Here is a 24,640-nt window from a genome sequence, read left to right as displayed (position 1 = left end):
TCTTGCTTCGGTCGTCTTCTTTTGTGGATAGAACTAAGATAGAAACTCTTTAGTCACTTCATCCCATGTTCTCAAAGAGTTTGGCTTCACCTCCTTGTCTAACCACTCCAAAGCACGTCCAATAAGAGAGAAAGGGAAAAGTTTAAGTCGAATGAACTCTTGAGAAACCCCATTCACCTTGATGGTGTTATAATACTTCTCAAATTCTTTAAGATGGTTGAGGGGACTCTCATGCTTCGCACCATTATATTGACGCCTCTCTATCAAAGTGATCATCGCCGGTCTTATCTCAAAGTCATTTGCCGGTGTCGTAGGAGGAGCAATTCCGCTTTCAAACCTATAAGCTCCCGGAGTTCCCAACTACTTCAATGCTACTCTCGGACTAGCACCCATGCTTTCTCGTTCTTCTTCTTCTTCTTGATGGATTTCCTCTCTTGGGGGACTTGAACTTGAGGAACGATTGGCAACCCTTATCCTTGTTATTGTCCTCTCAATTTCCGGATCAAATGACACTAAATTTCGATCTCGTGCCCTACGCATACAAAACTCAAAGCAAAATATCAATAGCACGGCTACAAATGTAGCCTAAAAGAAAGCAAAATATCAATAGCACGGCTACAAATGGAATAGAATCAATCAACAATAGCAAATCACCATGCCTTCCCCGAGAACGGCGCCATTTTTTACGCGGGATAAACCTAGGTCGTTGAGTTCTAGATTCCCCGATCAAAACAAAATTTGTAAAACCAAGCCCAACCCTAGGTATAGGGGTAAGTCCGGGTCGAACCCAAGGGAAAGCGGTATTTGCTAAGGTCTTAAGCTAAGCTATTTCGAAATCTTAAAACGATGGGTTGGTCTATTCTGTCGAATCAATTCAAAGCTAACAAATGGAAATCAATCATCAAAACATTAGGGAATTTAGGATCCACATGCACTAATGATAAACTTGCTAATTTGACAGGAATTTGATCAATCAAGCAATGCGAGGGAAAATGATATTTGCAATCAAAATCATTCAAAGAGCTATTTCCTAGGGTCAAGCTAGATGTCTCTACAAATGACTTCAAAGGAAAATCGCAAATCAATATCAATCCATAATAATAGCTTCCAAATCAATTGTTCGTGTCATTGAAAACTATTATGCAATCCTTATCAAGGTTAGCTACTCCTCTTCAAATCAAACATATGCACAAATTTCATCAACCAATTTAATCACATCAACAAATCAATCAAAAACCACAAACTAGCTATAGATTATCACTAATACATGCTTCACCACTTCCCTAGAAAAGGAACTACTCACTACTCATGGTAAAATTGAAAAGCATAACAAAAGTAATCATCAATTTCATCATCAACATTGTAATCCAAATATCAACAATCAAAACCAAACAAACAATAGAAATTCAACAATATATCAAAAATCAAACATAAAATTGCATTGAAAAGGAAAGAATTCTTACAAAACTTTGATCAATATCAAAGAGGAATGAAGATCACAATGTAACAATCATCAAATACCAAATTTCTCTCTCTAAAATATAAGAACAAAATCTTCAAAATCAAGAGTTTCTCTCTCTTAAATTCTAATCAAAATTTCATCAAAAACTAAATCTAAAAGCTAATTCTCTCTCTAGAAATGAAGGAATTCTATATATAGTAAAACTAACTAAGGAGAAGTTAGTTAGACGTCCAAAAGAAACCACAATTGGCGCGGCCTCTCATCCCTAAGCGCGGCCGCATCAAAATGGGTACAAAACAGGGGGGAGAGAGCTGCGCGGCTGCTCCTCCCTCGCACGCGGCCGCGCCTGGGAGCAGGGGAAATTTGCTTCATGCGCTCAATGATTCTCCCGTGCGTTCCGGATGATGCATGTTGGGGAGGCAGTCACTTAAGGCCTTTACGGTGGGTTCAACTCCGTCTTTAATGTCCATGCGGCATGAGAGCGCGGCCTTGAAGACTTAACTCTTGCACTCCAACACCTTTGAGCTTCAAGTGGAAGAACCGAGTTGCAACCTTGGCATTGTTTGCCCTAAGAGAACGCCAATGAGCTTCTCGAACATCACCATTCTCCTAAAATCAAAGAAAAGCAAACGAGTAAAGGAGAAAAGGAAAAATAAACTAAGTGACAAGGGAATAAACGCGTCGTCAATTGTCTATCCCTAGATCAAATACAATTTATACAACCTAAACAAACCTAATACGAGTATAAGGCAAGCATAGGGGTCGAACCACAGAGAACGGATAAACACCACCAAATGTTATCGACAATTAAGCTAGTCCGGAATAGGAGATAAATAAACTAAAGTCTAAATATGCTAAAACAAGAAATAAAACATTAAGGGAAATGGTCTAGGAGTAGCATTCACTTGAACATAAACAAAGGCATAGGAGTTGAATTAATTATGAACTAAACATGCTCGAATATCGAAGTAAGGTCCAATCTAACCGCCTTCCGGGGCTAATCGGCTTCTCCTAACATAGCCTCTATGTTTCCACATTAGAACCATATACTAGGAGGTACTATCAAATAACAATCGATATAAATGAACTTAGCTAAGTCAACTTCCGTTTCATGTTAGCAAATATTCACTCCCAATCAACTAACAACATGCATTTTGCAAGTAGATTGAAGAACATCAAGCATATAAAGACTTTAATCACAATAAATCAATTCCAAACCCTTGAACATTCTCAAGATCCAACTACACCACAACCATCCCCTTAATGGGGAAATTACTCACTAATCACGATAATAACAAGATTAATCAACAAATAACCAAGAATCAACATGATTAACAAGTAATACCAACAACTAAAACAATAATAAAAATCAAAGCAATAAAAATAGAGGAGAGAGAGTTAGAGATTCTCATTGATTGAAGATGTAAATCAATAGAAAAGATGATCAATTTCTTCTTCAAAATCCAAGCTCAACAATGGTGAAACCCTCACTTTCTCTCTCTAAACTACCCTAACCCTAAGCTAAACCTAGAGAGAGAAGCTCTCCTAAAACTAGGAAAAAGATCTAAAGGAATCAAGTTCTCCTTTTTACAAAACAAGCCCCGCAATATATAAAGAATCGCGCAAAAACGCTGAACAGGACCCGATGTGCGCCCGCGCATGGTAGCTGTGCGCTCGCGCGTGCGCCCTCGCAGCGGCCTGCGCTCCCTCGCAGCAGCCTGCGCGCCCGCGCATTTGTGGGTTGCGCGGCTTGTGCTTGGGTGTGCGCGCCCGCGCGGTGTGGGTGTGCGCCCGCGCACATGTCGCGCACAGGCCGCGCAAAACTTTCTGCCTCGATTTTGCAATTTCGCCAATTTTGCGCGGGTTCTCACAGGGCTGCGCGCCCGCACATTATTTGCGCCCTTGCACCTTGCTTTCTTCGATTCTTCTCTCATGATTCCTTGGCTTCTTCTTTGCAATCCAAGACTTCAAATACCTAAGCACAAACACCAAGGGAAGCAATAAGGTATAGGGAACGGTGCAAACACGCAATGAAGGCAAGCATACAACAATATACGCGATTTCATTAAAATCACATCGAGACATGTATGTACGCATTATTTGAACAACACAACTACAAAACACCCTAAGACAAGCTAAAACAAGGCATAAACACTATCCTAGGAGTGACATAAATGTCACTCATCACTAAGAAAAGCTAGAAAATAAGGAAACATATAAAGAACATGCAAAATAGAGAAATTACAAGTAAAACTAGAGAAAAGGAGATAAAAGAGATATAAAAGTAATGAAAAATCATCCTAAAAGAAGCTGAATGAGTGCCATAAATGACACTCATCATGAATCAGGGGGTAGGTGATGTATAAATATGGTTCCTCCATTGGACTTCTTGCACACACTATTTTCTCCGGGGGAATCTGTAGTTGAATTAGAGTCGGGAGTAGGTGAGACATGGGTAAGAGAGGCAGAATTTTGGGACACTAGAGGGAGCGTAGGGGAGGCAGTGTTCGGTTCGGAGGAGATGGCTTCTGTGTTGCTTCGTTGTTGGCTTAGAAAATAATTGGTGAATTTTCTTTACCAGCTGTGAAATTTGGAGTTGATTTAACTATCACATCATTAGTTGACAAATTGGTTCTATCTCTTAGGATATAATTTGATTTGCTAATATTTTGTTTCCTAATAATCTCCTGCCACTTCTTTGAGCCTCCTAAGAATTGGCCACTTATTATGGGATTTTGATTTGATATTCCTAAATTAAAGGAATTATTCTCTGCCATACCACCATCTTTTTGGGATGATTTTCCCAAAATAACTATTAATTAACTAATAAAAGTCCACCACCAACAATCAACAGTCAACATGGTGGTGGACTTTTATTAGGATCTTTAGCGACACCCTCATGCCCAGTTGTCATCGGCTGTTTCTCTGGCCTGGAGGGCCGTCTACGTGGCGGGGGTTTCTTCACCATCATCCAAGAACCATAGTCCTGCTTCTCAATGACTTGAGTGGACTTAGTCTCAACATGTTGCTGCATGTTTACCTCTAACTCCACCTCTTCTTCCATATGTGTAGCATTATTCAGAGGACAACTATCTCCTTGGTGCCCAATTTTTCCACATTTAAAACATATCATGCTAAGGCCTTCATATTGAATATGCCAAACACAACCCTTGAGCCAAAATTTAAACAAAAGAGGTTTTGACAAGTCCAATTCCACACTCAAATGAGTAACTTGACTATGTTGAGCAGAAGCGGTGTTATTATCAATCCTAATAACTTTTCCAATTTCCCCCCTCCCCCCACCTTCTTCAAGAATTCATTGTCAAAATACTCTACTGAAAGATGAGGTATTCTAACCCAAGCTGTAAGAAAACGCAAAGGAGCATTGTCTGGGATGAAATTGGGCACCCATTTGAGAATAGTTAGATAATTGTCATCAAGCATCCAAAGTTAGAACATGATTATAGTCTCCAAGATTAGAGAACCTGACAATGAAATAATCATGTCCTATGTCAGTCAACACTAGTCCCCCTTTTAGTTCCCATTTTTTCTTCAATCTTTTCATCAAAGACATGTACCCTATTTTACTATCAAACATTTTGATAATGACATAAGTCATTAAAGTAACTTAATTTTTATTTTTAATTACAGAGTGATTGTGTTCATGCCTCAATTAAAGACATAGGACAAATCAATTAGAGCCAATAACCAAATCACTCATGCACCAACATATAATGTAACACCCCAAGTCAACATGACACCGCTACAAGATATAATCCTCTCTGGGCCACAAGAATATGCTTTGGTGCAAGACAAAAAGTCCTACACAAAAGGCCTCTATTTGGTTGAGGTATCAACCCTCATATATGGAAGGTTTCGTCCTCCTCAATTTCCGATGTCGGAGAGCCATAGGCACATTCTCCCCTCCTTTGAGAAGCCTGCGTCCCGAAGGCACAATAAGACAGCGAAATAGGCCCATTTTCAAACCGACCAATCTAAATCGATTATGACTTAAACCGATAATGATCAGACCAGATTTTATCTGATATGTTTTGAACCAATATCTGTTTTCAAACCGACCCATTTCAATTATGACCTGTATCGACGATGACCCGATCCGATATCACCCGATCTGTTTTGAATCGAAACCCGTTTTCAAACCGACCTAGTTTAAACTAGACTGATAATGACTTGAACAATTACAACTTGGAGCGATAATGGCCCGTTCTGTTTTGAATAAAAATCCTCTTTAAATAGGAAAAATCCATTTTCAAATCGACCCTGTTAAACTCGAGCTGATTATAATTCGAATCGATTACAACCCGACCTGATTATAACCCAACTTAAATAAAAATGCAATAAAAAACCAAACCAAGCCGATTGAATAATTTTCAAAATTAAATTGAATCGGCCTGCTAATCATTCAACTCGTTGTAAACCAATCTTTTATTTTACAAAACTGATAAATCCAACCCGAAACCGACCAGTTAACCGAATTGACATCCGTACCTTCAAGGCTTCAACGGTCCAACCCATGGAATTGCTCTGCGCCTCTGCCTATAATTCTCAAATGTCAACAACTCAAAAAGGAAAAAAAGACCCGAATGAACGTAGCTATACCTCTTCTTCTCTTTCTCAGTTCTCCATTGAAGCGCCTATGATGTTCTCCATTGAAGCGCCTTCTAATACCTGTATCCCCCTTTGAAGCAGCTTCTGAGGTAGGTTGGTGTTTCCTTTTGTAATCATCGTATCAATATCACAATCTAGGGTTTATTTTAATTTAATTTAATTGTCAGTGTAGTTAGTTTAGGGTTTGGAAATCTGAACTATTGGTTCTAATTACTAAGATCATGAAAGATCATAACCAGCGATTATGTCGTTAATAAATAAAATTATGAGCCTAATTGATGATTGAATCAAATATGCCTTTTCTTCCTAACTTATGTGATAATTGAATCAAATGTGGTTGCTAATGTATTGCAGAACCCTTTAATGTTAAGATCGAACTATGAAATAAGAATTAAACGTAGTTTTTCGAGCTTACTTTGATAATTAAGTCAACTTTGGTTGCTAATGTGTTGCAGGCTTTGGTTTATACTCTTTAATGTCAGGACGAAACCATGAAATTGGACCTTTTTTCCCTGGGCAGGGCAGCTGCCCCACCTGCCCTTGCTCAGGGATGGGCCTGCTCATATAAGGTGCAAAATCATTAGGCATGTGAGAAGACACTTGTATGTTACAGATAAATGATTTGTAAAATCTTATGTGACAAACATGATACATTGATATGGGTCATAAAATAAATTACTGAGCTTACTTGTTTCCGAAAATGAATCTAATTGTTGTGCACAATGAATTTATGAGCTAACACGTGTTGCATAAGTCAAGGCACATTATAAATTTTGCAACTAGTCTATGCCCGATTTGGGAATCAGAATAGGGTTCTTCTATTATTCATGTATGACTGTATGTAAATAATATACTAGTATTCCTACATTTTCACAATACCTAAAACTATAGTTTACTTAAATATAATAAGGAAGAATAATCCAACCTTTGTCCGATTCTTCCAAAATAATCCCACCCTTTAATTATTCTAGAATAATCCAACCTTTAGGGGTATTATACTCTTACAAATTTAAATGACCGATTACATAAACAACACGTTATTTTTTTCCCTTTTCCTTTTTAATTACATTATTAATATAATTAACTTATTTTTCATCCCTAAAATGAAATTAAAAAAAAAATTGCTCTCCCTCCACCACTACCAAAATCACCAACCCACCATCCACGCGCCTTCACTGAAGCCAACTCAGCCACCATATCCAACACTCCCCCACCACCACTCTCCGTTCTTGAAAAATACAAAAACACATATCACCACTTTCACTCCCCTCTACGCCAACCGCCCCCCGCCCCGACCTCACAACCCAACATGGAAATCACCTCCAAATGCCTCTGCATCACACCATATGTGCACCTACCCCTCTGCCCTCAAATCCAAGGAGACAACCACCTTTCCCCAAAAAAATCCAAACACCGACATTGCCATCACCCCATGGAATCCACCCTAACCACCCCAAAGACCATATCAATGCCCCTTGGAAACCACCCAACCCAAAAATAGAAAGAGAGAAGAAGAGGAGAGAGAAAATGAGAAGGCAGGTTAGGTAAAGAAGAAGTGGCATGGTGGATTGATGGGGAGGAGAGAGAAAGGAGCAAAGGGGCATCTAGCATGAGAGGAAGAAGAAGGGGAAGAAAGGAAGCTACGGTGGTGGGGTGCCATGGGAGGGGAAGAGAGAGAAAGAACTAGGGAGAGGAAGAGACAGAAAGAACTAGGGAGAGGAAGAGAGAGAAAGAAGGGGGAGGGTTATTATGTTATTGTAATTATTAGAATTATAAAAATAAAAATAAAATTATTTTCATATTTAAATTAAAAGTTTAAGTCAATTAGAACATGACACATAGATTGGCAACCGGAAACTAAGGTTTGGTGACCTGATGGGTTGCTACGAGTACATGGGTATCATAGCTTGGATTTTTTTAAAAAAAATCAAAGGATAATATTATTGTGGGAGAACTAGAAAAATGTAGTATTATTTTGGGCAATTTTTTCTAAAAAATAATAGATATCATGAAACTATATGCTACGACGAATTAATTTTCTTCTTATAGGTTAATGTGAATATGTTGTCAAAGTCAGACTTAAACTTTGACTCTCAATTAGCATATGGAGTTAATATTTACACTTTGTTTGGACAAAAGGAAATGAAGGGAAAAGAAGAGAAGAGAATGGGAGGAGGAAACTTTTTCTTGTTTGGGTAAAGTTTTGGGGGAAGGAAGGGATTAATTTTTCTTCCCTCTTTAATAAGCATAATCCCCCAAGGTTGGAAAGATTTGGAGAGAAAATGGAGCTCACCTTTTCCCCTCCTTTTCTCTTCCCTTCCCTTCCCTTCCTCCACTTTCTCTCCCCTTCCTCCTCTTTCCCTCCCCTTCCTTTCCTTCCTTCTTTGTTAAACAAAATGCAAGGAACGGAGGGTGTATATGCTCTAAAATTGTAGTGTGAACTGATGGTGTTTTATAGTGGTTTTCTGGTATATCTTATGTTCTATCATTAGACACCTTTGAACATAATTGTTTAATAAAACTGCTGTATCTATGTGCAGAAATATTCCTGTTGGTGTTTTTCCTGCTGGCTTACTATTGGCATGTGTCCCTATTTGGTATCTTTAGATCTATTTGTTGCCAATTTTTGGAAATAAAATGGACTTGGATCCAAAAATGTGATATATATCCCCAACTAATGCTTCTAGAGATTCTTTTCAGACGTGATTTAGTGGAGTTTAGCACCGTATCTGATATTAGGTATCAACAAAGAGAATCCAGATTCTGTTGTGTATTGCCAGAGGTAGTGGATTCTGTAAAAGCCTAGCTATTTTAGCTTACAGCAATTGGGACTTGTGTTCTATTAGTGGGTGCTCCTTCATAGGTAAAATACTTGTCTCTACTAGGCTATTATTTTGTGAGCAATGCCTTCCACAAGCTGCTGAGTTGTGGGAATATGCTGTCGATCTGGAGGATGTCTATATTTGCTTTGGTTCTTGCGTTCATTTTTTTTTCCTATGCTACCTGCAGCATCTGAGAGTGAAGAGGATAATAGAATGGCACTATAAGGACAATGGAGGTCCTAGAGAAAAAATATCCCGTTGATGCAAAGGAATACAAGTTGTATGAGGAAGTTGGGGAAGGTGTGAGTGCTACCGTGTACAGGGCTCTTTGTATTCCGTTCAATGAGGTAGTTGCTATTAAGGTTCTTGATCTAGAGAGATGCAATAATGACCTGGTATGTGCTTACCTTATTATTTCTGCACTTATTGTATGACTTCGAAATATTATTTGAATCTAGTTGTTGCAATCATTCCATTTACTTATTGCCTACTTTTTCATAATTGTAAAATACTTCTTTTGGAAGTATTCTCTCTAGAGCACGTGATTACTATTATTTGAATGTAGTTGCTACCAACGATACACGGAACGCGGGACGGCAGCGCGTTCCGCGCACCGGGTCGTGTGTCCCGAAACGCGGAACGGACTCGTTCCGGTTCGTGGTGGTTCGCGATCTGGAACGTCATTGATGGAGTACCCATTTATGGGTGTAACAACCTTCTATTTTCTTGAGTAGCAACTGTATTTTGTTTGAAATTTCAAGTTTATTAGAAGTTTTTAATAGTTACATTAATGGAGGGAGATGAAGAATTGATAAAGGGAAGAAGATGACGGTTGACAAGTCACATGCAAACCTAACCTAATGAAAGAAAGAAGTTGTGGACCCTTCCTTTTTATCTTTTCTTTTTATTTAAATTTTTTTTTATAATGTTTAGTACGGAGTATAATACTGTACAGTGTACAGTAGTAGGCATTTATTAGTGTGTACAGCTGTAATGTTACTTTTTTAAAATTTGGCTGTCTCATTGAGTCATTGGAAGGATGACATGGATAATTGTGTAGTCATAATACATATTAATACTTTTTTTTTTAGGAAATTACAAATTAATACTGGTTCTAGTAAACGTTACTCTTATAAAATTTACTAATTTATAATATTAAAAGTCAACCCAAAAAATAAACTAACGTTCCGGGAACTTTAGACCCTACGTACCGCGTTCCCGATCCCGTACCACGTTCCGTGTAACATTGGTTGCTACCATTCCTTTTACTTATTGCTTATTGGAAGTATTCTCTCTAGAGCATGTGATTACTATTGTATGTGTTTTCTATTTCATTATTTAAAGTTGTAAATATTTTGGAGTCCCTATAATTATGAGTAGGGCGATAGAGTTACAAATTTACAATGGTGGCCTATATGGGAGATGACCTGATTAGTAGGCTTATACCATGTACATTGGATTCTAAACATTAAAGACTTCTTCAAGTTCTGGAGTGTACCCGTCATGGCAGTCTTGTATGTCATTGAGTGGAGGACAAAATGAATGAAGTAAAAATTGATTCAAGTAATGGCCATCTTATCAAAAATTCTATGTAAGGCCTTTCATTATTGCCTTTCTATATATATATATATATATGTAATTTTTTTTTTTCCTTGGCATATTCTAAATTGACCCTCTACTTTTTTTACATATCTCCAATGTGCCCTTGTACTTGTTAATGGCTAACTTTTGGTTTTTATGGTTTTCTTTTGGTTAAATAAGTAAAATCACTAACAAACCTTCCTAATTATCAGAGAACCACACGTTTTATGGAGGTAGAAAGAGGTCCATATTGCAATAGAATTGAATGACTGCTGCAGATGTGGTCTTAGTAATGGTTGAGTATTGTGAAAATCCACTGTATTTCATTACTGTATGAAAGATGGCGGTGTATGATACTTGACATAATTGTTTCAATTGGTCATATATTGGTTAGTTTCAGTATTTGGGAAGCATTAGCCTTGTAATTTGTGTTGGCCATCTACTAATACTTGATAACCCCTTACAACTCAGAAATATATAATACCTTGATGGCAGTGGTCTCCGAGAATGAACCATTTACTCAACTAGGTGAATGGAGAAATATTGTGGGCCTATATTATTGCCTTTCATGTTAAGTGTCACTCAATAAATAAAAGATATTCTTTGTCCTTCCATGTATTGGCATATTTTGACCGTATGATGTACTTGAGTCAACAGAGTTCTGTCATCTTGAACTCTGTAGGCATTTAGGTATGTGATGTTTTTGATTCTGCTTTGACCTCATCTGATGTTATGTGATGCAACAGAAATAATATCTGTATTTTTCTTAGTGGAAAATATTATAATATGTTTATTTGTTATGTCTTATCCAGGCCCAAATATATAGGATGAAGATTTTGTTTTTTGCTTGATATAATCTGGTATTCTGGCATAATTTTAATTTTACTACTGAGTGCATGTGCTTCATCTTATGCAGGATGGAATTCGTCGTGAGGTCCATACAATGAGTTTGATTGATCATCCAAATGTGTTACGTGCTCATTGCTCATTTACAGCAGGCCACAGCCTCTGGGTTGTGATGCCATATATGGCGGGAGGATCTTGCCTTCACATAATGAAGTCTACATATCCAGAAGGCTTTGAGGAACCTATTATTGCTACACTACTTCGTGAAACTCTTAAAGCACTTGTTTATCTTCATGCTCATGGTCATATACACAGAGATGTGAAGGTAGTATCTTCTGTTTTATTTAATTTTTTTTTATTGATTTATTTATTTCTTTTAATTATTTAAAATCTTCGTTCAACATATTTTGATGCCTTTTTGCATTGGAGATTTGTTGGTGTCCTGCCTCTTCTTAAGCAAGCTTGAAATTATAATATCAATTATCTCTAGTTTTTAGTTTGTGTCGGCATTGTGAGTTATTGAAGGATGAAGAAATAATAGTTAAGTTCTTTGTATGCTTATGTGCTAGTTCCTGAAATAATGCAAAAAAATTTATCGCCAATGGTTCATTCCTTGAATTTGACCGCCTTCTTGCCAACAGTTATTGATGACTCATAATGCTAAAGATCTAATTCTGTACTCCCTTTGTTCTTAGTTTCCAATTAGGAGGGTTTAAATTTTTTTTTATTTGGAATTTTTCATATATGGTTAAAATATTTCCTTCAATCTTCCTTTATATATTTGGTGAATGTGCCAACTTACTTTTTTCTCTTTTTCAGACAATTTTGTAAAACAAAATTCCACTGTTTTTATTTTCCCATGCATTCCCTATGCATGATTTCAAATTTAATCACCATTCTTTCTTCCCAATCGATGCGGTTAGTGATTTTACTTATTTAACAAAGAATTGATGCTGTTATCGCGGATGTGGTAACTAAATTTTAGTTATATAATTTTATATGTTTATTAATAAATTACTCATAAATTTTAAAATTAAATTTTTATTTCATTTTCTTCTAATAAAAATTATATTTTTTATTATAATTATTCTAGTATTATTTTAATTATTATTAATTATTGGTACAATTCCTCTAAAATAAATTGTTTACTAATATAAATATTGGGTAACAACCGTAACACATAAAGAGTAAAGACAATTTTTGTTAAAGTTAGTAGTCAAAAGGTCAAAAGCAAAACAAGTGGTATTGAAAATGACACCTCTCCTATACCCATTTCCCTACCCCCCACCTTTCTGACAGCCCCACTCAAATAGCACCCATCTCCTCTTCCTGTCCCTCTCTCTCTCCTCCCCCTATTTCCTTTTCACTCTCTGGTTTTCAATGGAGTCGAAGAAAATTTCGCGAATTCAAAGCGATTTTTCTGGCGATTCATAATGAAATCGGTCTACTGGCCTACTCGGTCCAAAAATGCGGTGTATTTTAAAAACCCACATCTAACCGCTAAATCTCGGTTCGGTAAAATTGAAAACCGCTACAACTCGCCCGATACTTGATGGTGCGGCTGCATTTTTGAAACCTGGCAGGATGGTCTTCAACGATATAGATGCATTAATAAGGTCTTAGGTTGTTTTTGGATGTTAGGCTCACAAATTTTTATATTCCCTTGGTGTTAAGTAAGGAAACTAAAGGAAGGTAGTGGAGAGTGTACTATCTTTATAGCTAGATATTTCAATAGAGTACAACCTTAACTTTTTTTTTTATTTTAAATAACTGTTTACTACTCATTAATTCCTCATCTCTCTTCGAGGGATGGTATTACTTTTCTTGGTGTTTCATTTCCGAAGGAACCCTCATGAGTTGAAGGAGCTAGCTATTTGATGAGATCTCCTTATTTTTTTTCTTGTCACACCGATGATAGAATCTTAGAGTCTTTGTTTTATTAGCATTTTTAGAGAATGATAATTTTAAGATTCTTTACTTAGAGTATGGTTTTCCAGTGGGTAAAAGCTTTTGTTTCAGTTGCTAATTAAGGTGAAATTTATGCTTAGGGTAGACCCCAGAAGAAATTAAGTCCTTACTTTTGCCTTGTATTTTGCTAGTGAGGACATATTTTTGATTTACTTTGGTTGGGATTCGTTAGATTGTCCTTTTCGAACTCATGTAATTGTTTGCAATAGTATTGGTAATCGTTTGTCCTTTGTCTTCCTTGGCCCGTGGGTTGGCAATAACAAATGTTGGAAATGGTAGTTATTCTCTTAGCAATTTTCTCATGACAATGGCATGTTAATGGAAATCCATCGTCGACTCGTTTTATCTTCAGAAATTTCTATCACCACTCAAAAAACTTTTAAAACAATGAGAAATGGTAATGCAAATTCATGAAGAAAAGGAGAGATTTAGGGCTGGCCAATCATGGAGAAAAAAGCGATCTAGGTAATTAAATTCATGGTGAAATGAAAGATTTGGGACGGGACATTGACATATCTTATTTTATATAATTACATATAATTTCATCACCATTTCCATCACCGCCTACCTAACATATTATAATATTAGCTGAATTTTATGGCTTGTAAGGTTGTTCAAAATAATGAATGTTGTTATCATTCATATTCTAAATTCTCCTTGATTGCCTTCTTATGGAATTATGAATCAAAACAAAGTGTGAGAAGGATAAAGCTCTAAGTTTGTTACAGAAAAGACACCAAATAACTAGTTGATTTGTTGAATAAATTATTTTTATTGCTCTAATGTGATGTTTCGGTATAAACTTTACATTGGATTTGCTCGTGATGTCTGACTCATGATGTGTTTTTGAATTTCGCATTGTAGGCTGGAAATATATTACTTGACTCCAATGGCACAGTGAAGGTGGCAGATTTTGGTGTCTCAGCTTGTATGTTTGATACTGGTGATAGACAGCGGACTAGAAATACCTTCGTTGGTACTCCGTGCTGGTACTTGTCAATTATTTCATTTATTTATTATCTGCAAGTTTTTATGTATCCATTCCTCTTAAGGATTACTCTGATTTTTTGCAGGATGGCCCCTGAAGTTATGCAACAACTGCATGGATATGATTTTAAGTATGTGCATGGCAATCTCAACAATGTCATTCCCTTTAGTAGAAAATTTTGTTACCTTTTAATCTTAACTTAAATTAATTTGAAACTTGGTCATAACCTGTCTTTAACCTTTTTCATTCATGTATCTATATCAAATGGATTCTCGGACATGGGGTTGGACGCTTTCTTTCGGACCAAAGTCTGCAAAATATTCATAAAAAGTGTTGACTCTAACACCAAAAAATGCATCAGTGTTTGATACCAGAACCCGAGTTTGATTTAGAGACTATCATTGTTTTTGTCTTCAGGGATTCGTAGTTTTGATATTGATTTTGAGTCTGTTTGTTCTGCATTTTTTTAAATTTTGTTTTATTACTTTTTCCTGCTGAAGTCCTAACAAGAATTTTACTACTTAAGACCTGTAGGTTTTGGCAATTTTTTAAAGTTTATTTTTATGTGTAAACAGAGCAGATATATGGTCTTTTGGGATAACAGCTCTTGAGCTTGCTCATGGTCATGCCCCATTCTCCAAGTACCCTCCAATGAAGGTGTATTAATGTTTACCTACTAATATCAGAGACCAATGCGTTTGTCTAGATCATCATTTTATTCTTTTTTTATGGAATTTTATAGGTTCTTTTGATGACTTTGCAAAATGCACCACCAGGTCTTGATTATGAGAGGGATAAGCGTTTCTCAAAGGTGGTGGTTTTATTCCTTTTCTTTGTTTCTTTTATTTTGTGGGGAGGGGGGGGGGGGGGGGGTGCAGTTTAGAGATAAACTTTGCACAAATTGCAATTGTTTTCACCATTTTCCCTCAATTTTACAGTCTTTTAAAGAATTGGTGGCTGCATGCTTGGTGAAGGATCCAAAGAAACGACCCACTTCTGAGAAATTATTTAAGCATCCCTTTTTCAAACATGCAAAATCATCTGATTTTGTGGCTCGTTCAATACTTGATGGCCTGCCTCCACTTGGTGAACGTTTTCAAATGCTTAAGGTTTGCTGCTTTTCTGTTGCCTCTGCTGGCAGCTTCAAATTGCCAATCTACTAATTTTCTATATTTATTAAATGTTTTTATTTTATAATTTTTTTTTTCTCCTTCTTCTTTGTTATCCGTTGTAGGCAAAAGAAGCAGATCTTCTTGTTCAGAACAAAGATTTGTATGGGGACAAGGATCAGTTGTCTCAGGTAACAACTTATCTTTCCTTGTAGAGATAATGCACTTAGATCAATGAATTTCCCAAACAATTATCTTCTTCATTAGATCTTGTCACGTGCTTTAAATCCACAATAAGATTCTTATTCTTCTTTAAATGTTATTGCCTAAGAGTTCAAGTCTTGTATGGACACCACTATCCCAGGAAGAAGTGTGATACAGTTCAAGTAAAAAACATTATAGCATGAAAGTAGATAAAGTAAATTCGAGGGGATCCTGTTACCCATTGCACTCTGTTTGTTTATGTGTTTGTGTGAGGGGATTTATTTGAATGTATTGACTATTGAAGAAAGGAAACATATAGGATTGCAAAAATAGGAACTAAAAAAAATAGTGGTCAGCTTGGCCTTGAATAGTGATATGCTGTTATGGTATAGGCACTTGTATAGCTGTATTTGTTCATGCCTAGTGAGCAGTGGAAGGTGAAGGAAGGAGCAAAGGGCTGTAGTAAGGAGGTCAAGGTGAAGTGTCGGTTAGAAGTTAATTTTATATAAGTGGCTTGGGCTTTTGGTTAATCTCAATATGTCTTTGGGAAAAAGGATGGGTACATGTATAAGTCAAATTTAAGGTAGGTTTTTGCTTTATTATTTTTTGTCCATTTAATGTTTTTTTTCGAGTAAAGTTTTTTATTTTATTTTATTTTATTTTTTAATTAAGAAGAAGGATTTAACAGGATACGAAGGATTTATATAAGGTTTTCATTAATTTGGAGAAGGCATGTAATAAAGTACCAAAGAAGATACTTTGGTGGGCTTTAACAAGGAAAGACATTTTGCAGAAATATATTTTATATTTTCATCATTAAGGACATATATGCGAGAGTTAGCTCGAGATTGTAGACCACTATTGGGAAGACTCTTAAAATTAATTTGAGTTTATTAAGGTTCTACACCTACCCTTTTTCATTTTGTCATAGTCATGTATTAATTTACGAGTTCAATTCAAGTTGATATGCAGGGGTGCATGATTTTTGCCGATAATATTGTGTTGATTGATGAGACGAAGGAATGCGTGGAAATTAAATTGGAATTGTGGAGACAATTTTTGGAATCTTAAATTGGAAGGCTCTAAGGGGAGTAGAAGTAAGTCAAAGTATTTGGAATGTAAGTTTAGTGGCGTTGGAAACGGGGAGGCGATCACCTTGGATCGAAAAATTGTTCAAGAGGTCTTCCTCAATCCTTTATTCAAAAGGATGGGGGAATTGGATGGAGATGTTGCTCATGGGTTCAAAGCAGTTTGGTTCAAATGGAAGGTGCTATAGGGTTTTTATGTGATCCTGGCATGCCTCATAGATTGAATGGTAAATTCAACTGAATGACTAGTAGGCCCAATTAGGCCCGGTGAAGCATTGTCACGTTCATAAGATGAATGTGGCGGAGATGCATACGTTGCGATGGATGTATACCCATACAAGAAAGGATCGGTTGAAGAATGAGATAATTAGGAAGAAAGTAGGGGTTACGCTCGTTGAATACAAAATGAGGGAGAATCGCCTAAGGTGGTTTGACCATGTAATATGGAGGCCAAGTATGATGGGATTGCAAGGGTTAGGGGAAGACCTACCAAAAAGTTGGAATTGTGTGATTGAGAGTGATATGAGTACTTTGAGGATTGAGGAAATTAAGGTGTTTGATAGGTCAGAGTGGAAGAAAAATATTCACGTTAAGGCGTGTTATGATTTAAAATTACTTTTTGGTTTATTTGTTTTTCGTGTTTAGTTTTAATTATTTACTCAACTCATGTTTTGCAAACCCTACTTATTTCCTTTGTTAAGGTTTCTCAAGCCTTTGTAGTGTTTTACTCGCATATTTTAGGGTTTTAAAATATAGTTGCCACATTCTTACTTTTGGTGATTTATGCAGCAAGAGTACATTCGAGGCATAAGTGCCTGGAATTTCAACTTGGAGGATTTGAAGAATCAAGCAGCCCTTGTAAGCTTCTTATGCTCACTGAATTTACTCCAATCTCCTTGCTATGCATCTATGTGTAGATGCAAGTGTAGGTGTGAAACAGGAACCTGTTTTGTTTTGTTTTGTTTTTTATTTTTATTTTTATTTATATTTATTTATTTAATTTTTATGCAATTACCATATATTTTAGTGAATTGCTATCTTGTGAATTCTGTTTTGAATACTAAAGTGTTGCCGCAGATTCAAGATGACGACAATAGTTTAATTGAAGAAAACCCTAATTTAGGGTTGAAAGACAGGCTCGATGAACAATCTTTTCATACAGATAAACCATCTTCCGAGGGGACGATTCATTCAAATACTTCAGATAGTCATGAGGTAATGTAGCTATTTCATTCACACTAAGTGGTTGGCATTTTTATTTGATGTATCCTTGGTGATTGCGAACACTTCCTATCTCAGGATGGGTTTGATGATCTTGATAGCTTGGAAGGTTCACTGGCTTCATTTCCTATTCAACCCCTGCAGGCACTTAAGTAAGTTTGATTTCTATTGTTTGCTCTAATGGAGACGTAGGGTAAGAGCTTCCTGACCACCTTCATTCCATTTAGAACTGATGGTGCATTTTAAATAATTCAATGAACCTTTCATGTGATATACTGCTTTTTTTTTTTTTTTTTTGCAATGGGGACATAATGGGCCGGTCTTTAAATTTTCTGACTAATAATATTTTGTATTTTTCATGAACTTCATTAAGAACCACTTCCATAAGCTAACTTCTAACTACCAATAGCCTATGCTTCTTTGCTTCTAATTATGTGTGGGAGCGTTCTGCATCCTAAATTTCAGTGCTGCAAATTTTTTGTAGAGGCCCAGAAACTGGTAAGGATTTTAAAACAAACATCAACTTGACAGATGGGACTTTTCTAGCTTTAATAATGCCAGAATCACTTGCTGATATAATGTTTCTAAATATTCTTGATATACATGTTCTAATTTTTCATCTGTAAAGTAAAAAAGTAATAAAGAAGAAATGAATCGTGAATTGTAAGAGCTACTTGCAGAAGTCAATACATCAGACTCATTTCTTTCTGTCTGTTCTATTACTCCGTCGTTAAGCTCTTACTCTGTCATTCTTTTTGCCTCATTCACTAGCTTCTCTAGGTCCTCAGGCAGCCTTCCTCAGTTTAACTAAGGTGTCTTTTTTTGCTTGTGTATCCTTGTGTGTGTATATGTTTAAGAATAAATTCTTACCACTTGTTACTGACTTTGATTCCAGTTCTATGCTACATAGTTGCTTACCAGCACTACTTATTATTTCTGCAGAGGGTATTTTGATATTGGTGAAGATGACATGAAGAGTATTAGATACAAAAATGCATCTCTGACAGATGCTGAAATAAATTTTTCCAAAACTGAAAATGAGCAAGTAGGAAGAACTAATGGTGACAATTTGGTTCGGAGCAGCTCCCTACCGCAATTTGTTAATGCTGGACAGAAAAAGGTTCTTAGTGGTCCTCTCCTCTATGAAAATGTGAGCTCATCTAGGAAGATGATCACTGATGGGGATAGGTAATTCTATCTTGCCCTTCTCTATCTCTCTCTCTTTATTTTTTTTTTAAAATTTTATTTATTTATTCTTGAACTTTTTTTTTCTGGCTTTGCATTGCCAAATTCTTTATTTATTATACTATAGTATACCTGTGCATTAATGCACGGGATATTTGATACCATAAGAAAAGTTCTCTATCAAAACAGACTGTAAGTTGAGAGAGAAAGAAATGGTGTTTTTTTATTTTTGTTTTGTAATATCTTCTTTTGTTCGTGTGTGTGAATGATAGAATTAACTTTTTTCATTTTTTTTTTGTGGTGAGGAAGTAGATTGTGGCATGTAGTAAAATAAAGGAACATTTACACCATGTTTAAATAACAATAGTTAAGGGAGGGGAAGGAAAAAGAGGGAAAGAAAGGGAGGGAGAAGGTGAACTTCCATTTTCCTTCCAAATCTCTCCAACAATGGAGTGATTTGATTTATTAAAAGGGGAAGGAAAATGGATCCTTTCAATTCCCTCCTTTAGGTATCCGAACAAAGGATAATGCATCCCTCCTTTTCTCTTCTCTTCCTTTCCCTCCATTTCTCTCTATCCAAACATAGTGTTAAGAATAATTAAAATTGTATTTCGGTAGTATCCAGAATTTGATATGTCAGGGTACATAAGGAGTTTTTGGAAGGAATGCAATTGGTAAAATGGGTTTTTTCAAAAGTTGTGGTATAATAAGAATTCTCAATTGTTATTATGATCCATTTGAATTTCTATTACAGGGACAACATGCAACCAAGGCATCCCGCTGATAGAAATTACAGCGGCCCAATCTCATATCGTCTAAGGAGAGATACAAATAACAATACCTTAGGTTTCTTATTTGCCAAATCTGATGCATCAGAATTTTTAATTTTATTTTTTTTAATCTTTCTTTTCTTTGTGAAACAAGTGTCTCTTCTCTTTTTTCTTCCTTGTTATTGCAGTGGAGGATTCTTCAGAAGGGGCTGTTGTTAAGCGCAAAGGTCGTTTTCAAGTTACATCAGCTGATGTCAGCCAGAAGGTGTACCTTCTTTTTTATATTTTTATGTTTTTTCTAGTAAATTTTTTTATCCTTTGTATGAACTTATGTTAAAGCACCCAAGGTCAGGACTGAAGTTGGATTGGAATTTTTATGTATTCCTTTTCTTATTATGCAAACACATTTGGAGTTCACGTAGATATACTAGATAGCTATGTTACTCAGACACAAGTCCACAAGTGCGAGATCAGGTACATATCCACGTACGTGACTCGTCAAGGTCAGAAATTTCAAAAATAGGGTCATCGTCATTTTAATTCTACCTTTTCTTCTATGGTTATGTGGTTCAAATAGTGTCTAAGTAAGGATTGAAGTGTCGGGTAAGGATTAATTTGCAACATTGTCAAGCAAGCATTTGAATATAATGTCTTTGTGTCAATATAACATGCACATTATCAGAGCGAGAACTTTGGGTCATCACTGTATGAAATCTTTAGTTGATAATGCTCCATTCGTACTTGTTCAACTCACTTTCCATTTTAATGCGTTCTTATTTGTTCTACTCTGCTTTATTCTATTTTAGGCTTGTTCCTTTTACCATCATACCCTTTTTACCTCAGTAAATTCACCTTTCAACTCACTGCCTCTTACTTTATTCTTCTTATCCTTATACCCACCCAACTTCTAAGATTTTATCTCTTGTTTTATCCTACCTAGTCTGTACTCACCTTTTTCAATATTATCTTAAATGTTGTATGTATAGCAATTGAGTAGAATATAGAAGAATAGAGGGAGTGATTTTTCATTGAGTTGCTAACACTTATTGTTTAAAGTTGCTCCTTTGTTTGTGTATCATCATTATTCTAAAGAGTTGAGCTTAGTAAGTTATCTTGTAGGCATGAGTTTATAACATTGCCTTTTAAATCTCTTCAGGGCCAGATTTGCCTAAGCTCTGGGAGCACAGCTGGGCTCATGCTTCCATACCTTTCTGCTAGTACAATTCTTCCAACCTTGCAGTATGTTTTGCAGCAGAACAATTTGCAAAGGGTTCGTATATATTAATTTTGAAAAGGTAGCATTTAGGTAGGAGGTATTTGTTATGGTTATAATATGTATTTTTTCTTTACAGGATGAGTTAATCAAATTAATTAAGCATGTGGAGCTAGGTAATACTGTTCTTTTCTGTTTAATGTGAACTCCTTTTTTGTTTCCATTGTTTTGTAGTGGACCTCACAATTTTCTCTTGTTATGCAGGCAACATCTGTGAGTCTGCTGATGCAACGAGTAATGGCATTTCACAGGTACCATTGTACAAAGTACTAACTGTAAAATTATCTGTGTATAGTGTCTACTATTCTTATAATTATTCCACTTGATTGTCTAAAGAAGGGGGAAGAACTAGTAACAAATAAAATGCAATTTTTGTGATTTTATTTCTCTAAATTTTTCTTTATTTTCACTTTGTTGTAGGCTCACTTTCACTTAATTAGCTTCTAGGACTTAGTTGGAATTTAGATAATAATCATGTTAAGAAGTCCTATGAAGTATCTAATCCACCTGAGCATGTTGAAATTTGGCAACTTGTTAAGAACTAGCATAACTAGACTTAAAGTTATAGGGAAAGTTGTGAGGATTTATAATTTGATATTACAAACTATAAAAATATAAATATTAGATACTCAAGCTTTTGAGAGTCTTGATTCTCTTATAATCACTAATGAAAATGCACTATATATTCATCCTCCCATTTTTCTTCTCGCTGATCTCTTTATCTAGCACTATTCTGTCTAACGTACTTGCTTTTTTCCTCTTCAAACTAATTCTAATTAGTAAAACTGTATGCATTGCTTACAATTGCCCTCCAATAAGCATGGCTATTATTACATTACCATCCTCCTAAACTTCCACCTTATCCTTAAGTTGGTTTGTAACCACCTTCATCGAAGTGTTGATAATATTGTTCATCATTCCATTAGTTAAATAGCCCGGAGTTGCTTGGCATTGGAGTGGTAAGTCTGTTGGTAGATGAAGACTGTTACTCTGACACCTTCCTTGCCCATGGGTGTCGCGTGTCGACACAACACGTCGCGCGACACGACCCATGACACGGCTCCGGGAAAGTGTCGACTCGGGGATCAGAAAAGTGTCTGAAATGGGTGTCGATTTCAGAAAGAGGGGATTAAGTTTGAAGTTTGCATGCATCTAAATTAATGGAGGAGAGAGAAGATAGAAAGAGAAGACTACATGATAAAGAATTAGAAAGGGAAAGTGGGAGAAGGTGAAAGGTTGATGAGGTGTGAGTGTGGGACAGCTGTGTGGTCATATGGTTGTTCTTTAATATTATACTTTACCCATGTCCTCACAAATTCTTTTGACTTTTGGACCCACCTTTACTTTTATACTTTTACTTGGTACCATGTGATTATTATATTTTTATACAGCTTATGTACTATAGTACTTGTATGACACTATGTACTACTTTTATTAGTTTGGAAAAATTGACAGGAATATTATGAACTTTGCTCGGTCTGCCATAAATAAAACCACCTTTTGATAATCCCCCAATAGAACGGCCTTTGCACATGATCTTCCATAAAAAGGATAAAAAACCGGTAACCTATTTAATAGGTTAAGGAAGGACACTTGTTATATTTTGATTGGTTAGCTTTTTTATTTCAATTTTAACATATTTTTTTTTTAAAAAATTAATTAATTTATAAAAAAATTAATTAATTTATAAAAAAATTAATTAAAAAAAAAAACCTTCTCCTCTAAATTCTAACCACCGCACCCCTCCCCCTTTCTTTTCCCCTTCCTTTGTCTAACAAATGCGCCACCACCAACGACAACAAAATCCCACACACCCACAATTCTTAATGGAAAAAAGAAGACTGAAAAAGAGCAAAAATTCAGAGATTCAAAGCAACAACACATTTCTTTTGGGGTTGAATATGGTGAATGGTGAACACAGGAGCAACAAATTTCTTTTAAGGTTGAATATGGTGAATGAGTCGGTGTGTGATTGTTATTGGTGGTGATTACGGTGGTTTTGATGGGGCTTCGACGGTGGATGTATGGTGGGTCGTCGTTGTCGGTGATAAGTGTGTTGGTGAGGAGAGAGAAAGAGAGGTCAGAGTTTGGGAGAAAAAGGTGGAGTTTGCGGCATAAGGTGGTGAGTGGAGAGTGTGGTTCAAGGAGGAGAGAGAATGTGGCGGCGGCGGTAGTTAATGGTGGTGGAGGATTTCGTCATCGGCGATTGTTAGTGCGGGTGATTCGTGGGGATATGTGGGGGTTCACGAGATGGGGGTTGGGTTTTTATTTTTTTTTATTTATTTATTTTTTTTAATATTAAAATGAATTTATTAATTAAAATCGTTTTTTAAATAGGAAAAAAAAAACAACTAACCAACTACAAAGGAACAAGTGTCATACTAACCCATTAAATCGATTATCAACCGGTTTCCCCCCATTTATGGAGATCATGTATAAAGGTCGTTTTATTGGGAGATTATCAAAAGGTGGTTTTATTTATGGCAGACCGAGCAAAGGTCATAACATTCTTGTCAATTTTTCCTATTAGTTTTATGATTTTTATCTATTTTTTATTTTTAAGTGTCGGATTAAATTTTTTGGACACTTTATACAGTAGCTGTATCCTAAATATTAGTCAAGACACTCCCTTGACCGTATCGAAGTGTCGACCAAAATTTAGTCGGACACGACACTTAAAGACGAGTCCCGAGTAACATTGGATGAAGGTATAGAAAGGTTATGTTGCATTGGCTGGGTAGACTGAACAAGGGATGGGTGTTTGAATCTTGAGAAGTAGGTTAGTTAGACATAGGTTGTCTCATTAAGGATAGACCCACATGCATCCCTTTTACCAATTTCCCTTAGTAAAATCTAGGATTTTCCACAAGGCCACGTAAGAATTAGGGAGGCTTCTCCAATGCTCCATCCTTTGTCCCCACCATTATAACCTTTAGTGCATATCACTATGACCACTTCCAAAGCATTCTCCACCCAGTGGCGGATGGGGGGGAGGGGGGGACAAATTTTAGATGTTCAATAATTCGACAAAAATCTCAAGATAAAAAAAAGATCACAAACTGTGAGGTCTAAGCACACCTCTCATTTGAAGTAGACCTTACCTATGCAATCTTCCTTCATCTACTCCAAGGTTTATTTTTTTTAAAACCTTTTTTTTTCCTCACAACATTTAGCCATTATCATGAAGTTTTAGGGTTTTTTCAATAAAGAAATTCGCAAAGCATTGTGTTTAGGGATTGTTTGTAGGACAAAGCAAGTACAAGATATAGAATTTAATCAATTTTTATTACAAAACTTTTTGTAACAAAAAATAATTCAAATACTGTTTGTATAATATAATCATAATTTACAACAGTATGGACATATGATGTTCTTGTTTCAGTTTTAAATTAATATGTTTCATCTTTTCTTACTGATTAAGGAATAGGAGGGGGGGGGGGGTTGGTTATGACATTTATGTAACAATAGTTGTAAGATGAATCAAGAATGTGGAA

The 24,640-nt window shown here is 36.1% G+C and overlaps 1 protein-coding gene across 5 annotated transcripts in view; it reads left to right on the top strand.

Annotated features, from left to right (window-relative positions):
• Positions 1 to 6,002: 6,002 nt before the first annotated feature.
• The window catches only part of LOC145574722 (uncharacterized), a 31,175-nt gene continuing 12,537 nt past the window's right edge, over positions 6,003 to 24,640 (top strand). The window contains exons 1-20 of one of the 5 annotated variants that reach the window (XM_081632572.1): positions 6,005 to 6,180; positions 8,632 to 8,671; positions 8,792 to 8,954; positions 9,101 to 9,308; positions 11,411 to 11,665; positions 14,173 to 14,297; positions 14,382 to 14,426; positions 14,872 to 14,953; positions 15,039 to 15,107; positions 15,235 to 15,405; positions 15,531 to 15,596; positions 17,487 to 17,555; positions 17,775 to 17,912; positions 17,997 to 18,070; positions 18,861 to 19,106; positions 19,858 to 19,949; positions 20,062 to 20,138; positions 21,030 to 21,143; positions 21,226 to 21,262; positions 21,351 to 21,397. In XM_081632572.1, the coding sequence (XP_081488698.1) occupies positions 9,144 to 9,308; positions 11,411 to 11,665; positions 14,173 to 14,297; positions 14,382 to 14,426; positions 14,872 to 14,953; positions 15,039 to 15,107; positions 15,235 to 15,405; positions 15,531 to 15,596; positions 17,487 to 17,555; positions 17,775 to 17,912; positions 17,997 to 18,070; positions 18,861 to 19,106; positions 19,858 to 19,949; positions 20,062 to 20,138; positions 21,030 to 21,143; positions 21,226 to 21,262; positions 21,351 to 21,397 (1,872 nt within the window). In that variant the 5' untranslated portion in view covers positions 6,005 to 6,180; positions 8,632 to 8,671; positions 8,792 to 8,954; positions 9,101 to 9,143. Of the gene's footprint in view, positions 6,181 to 8,631; positions 8,955 to 9,100; positions 9,309 to 11,410; positions 11,666 to 14,172; positions 14,298 to 14,381; positions 14,427 to 14,871; positions 14,954 to 15,038; positions 15,108 to 15,234; positions 15,406 to 15,530; positions 15,597 to 17,486; positions 17,556 to 17,774; positions 17,913 to 17,996; positions 18,071 to 18,860; positions 19,107 to 19,857; positions 19,950 to 20,061; positions 20,139 to 21,029; positions 21,144 to 21,225; positions 21,263 to 21,350; positions 21,398 to 24,640 lie in introns of all 5 variants that reach the window. The other 4 variants (XM_081632570.1, XR_014098155.1, XM_081632571.1 and 1 more) reach the window with 4 other exon arrangements.

Source organism: Chenopodium album, chromosome 13, assembly GCF_948465745.1.
Source record: "Chenopodium album chromosome 13, dcCheAlbu1.1, whole genome shotgun sequence".
NCBI lineage: Eukaryota > Viridiplantae > Streptophyta > Magnoliopsida > Caryophyllales > Amaranthaceae > Chenopodium > Chenopodium album.
This window is presented reverse-complemented; position numbering and strand designations above follow the sequence as displayed.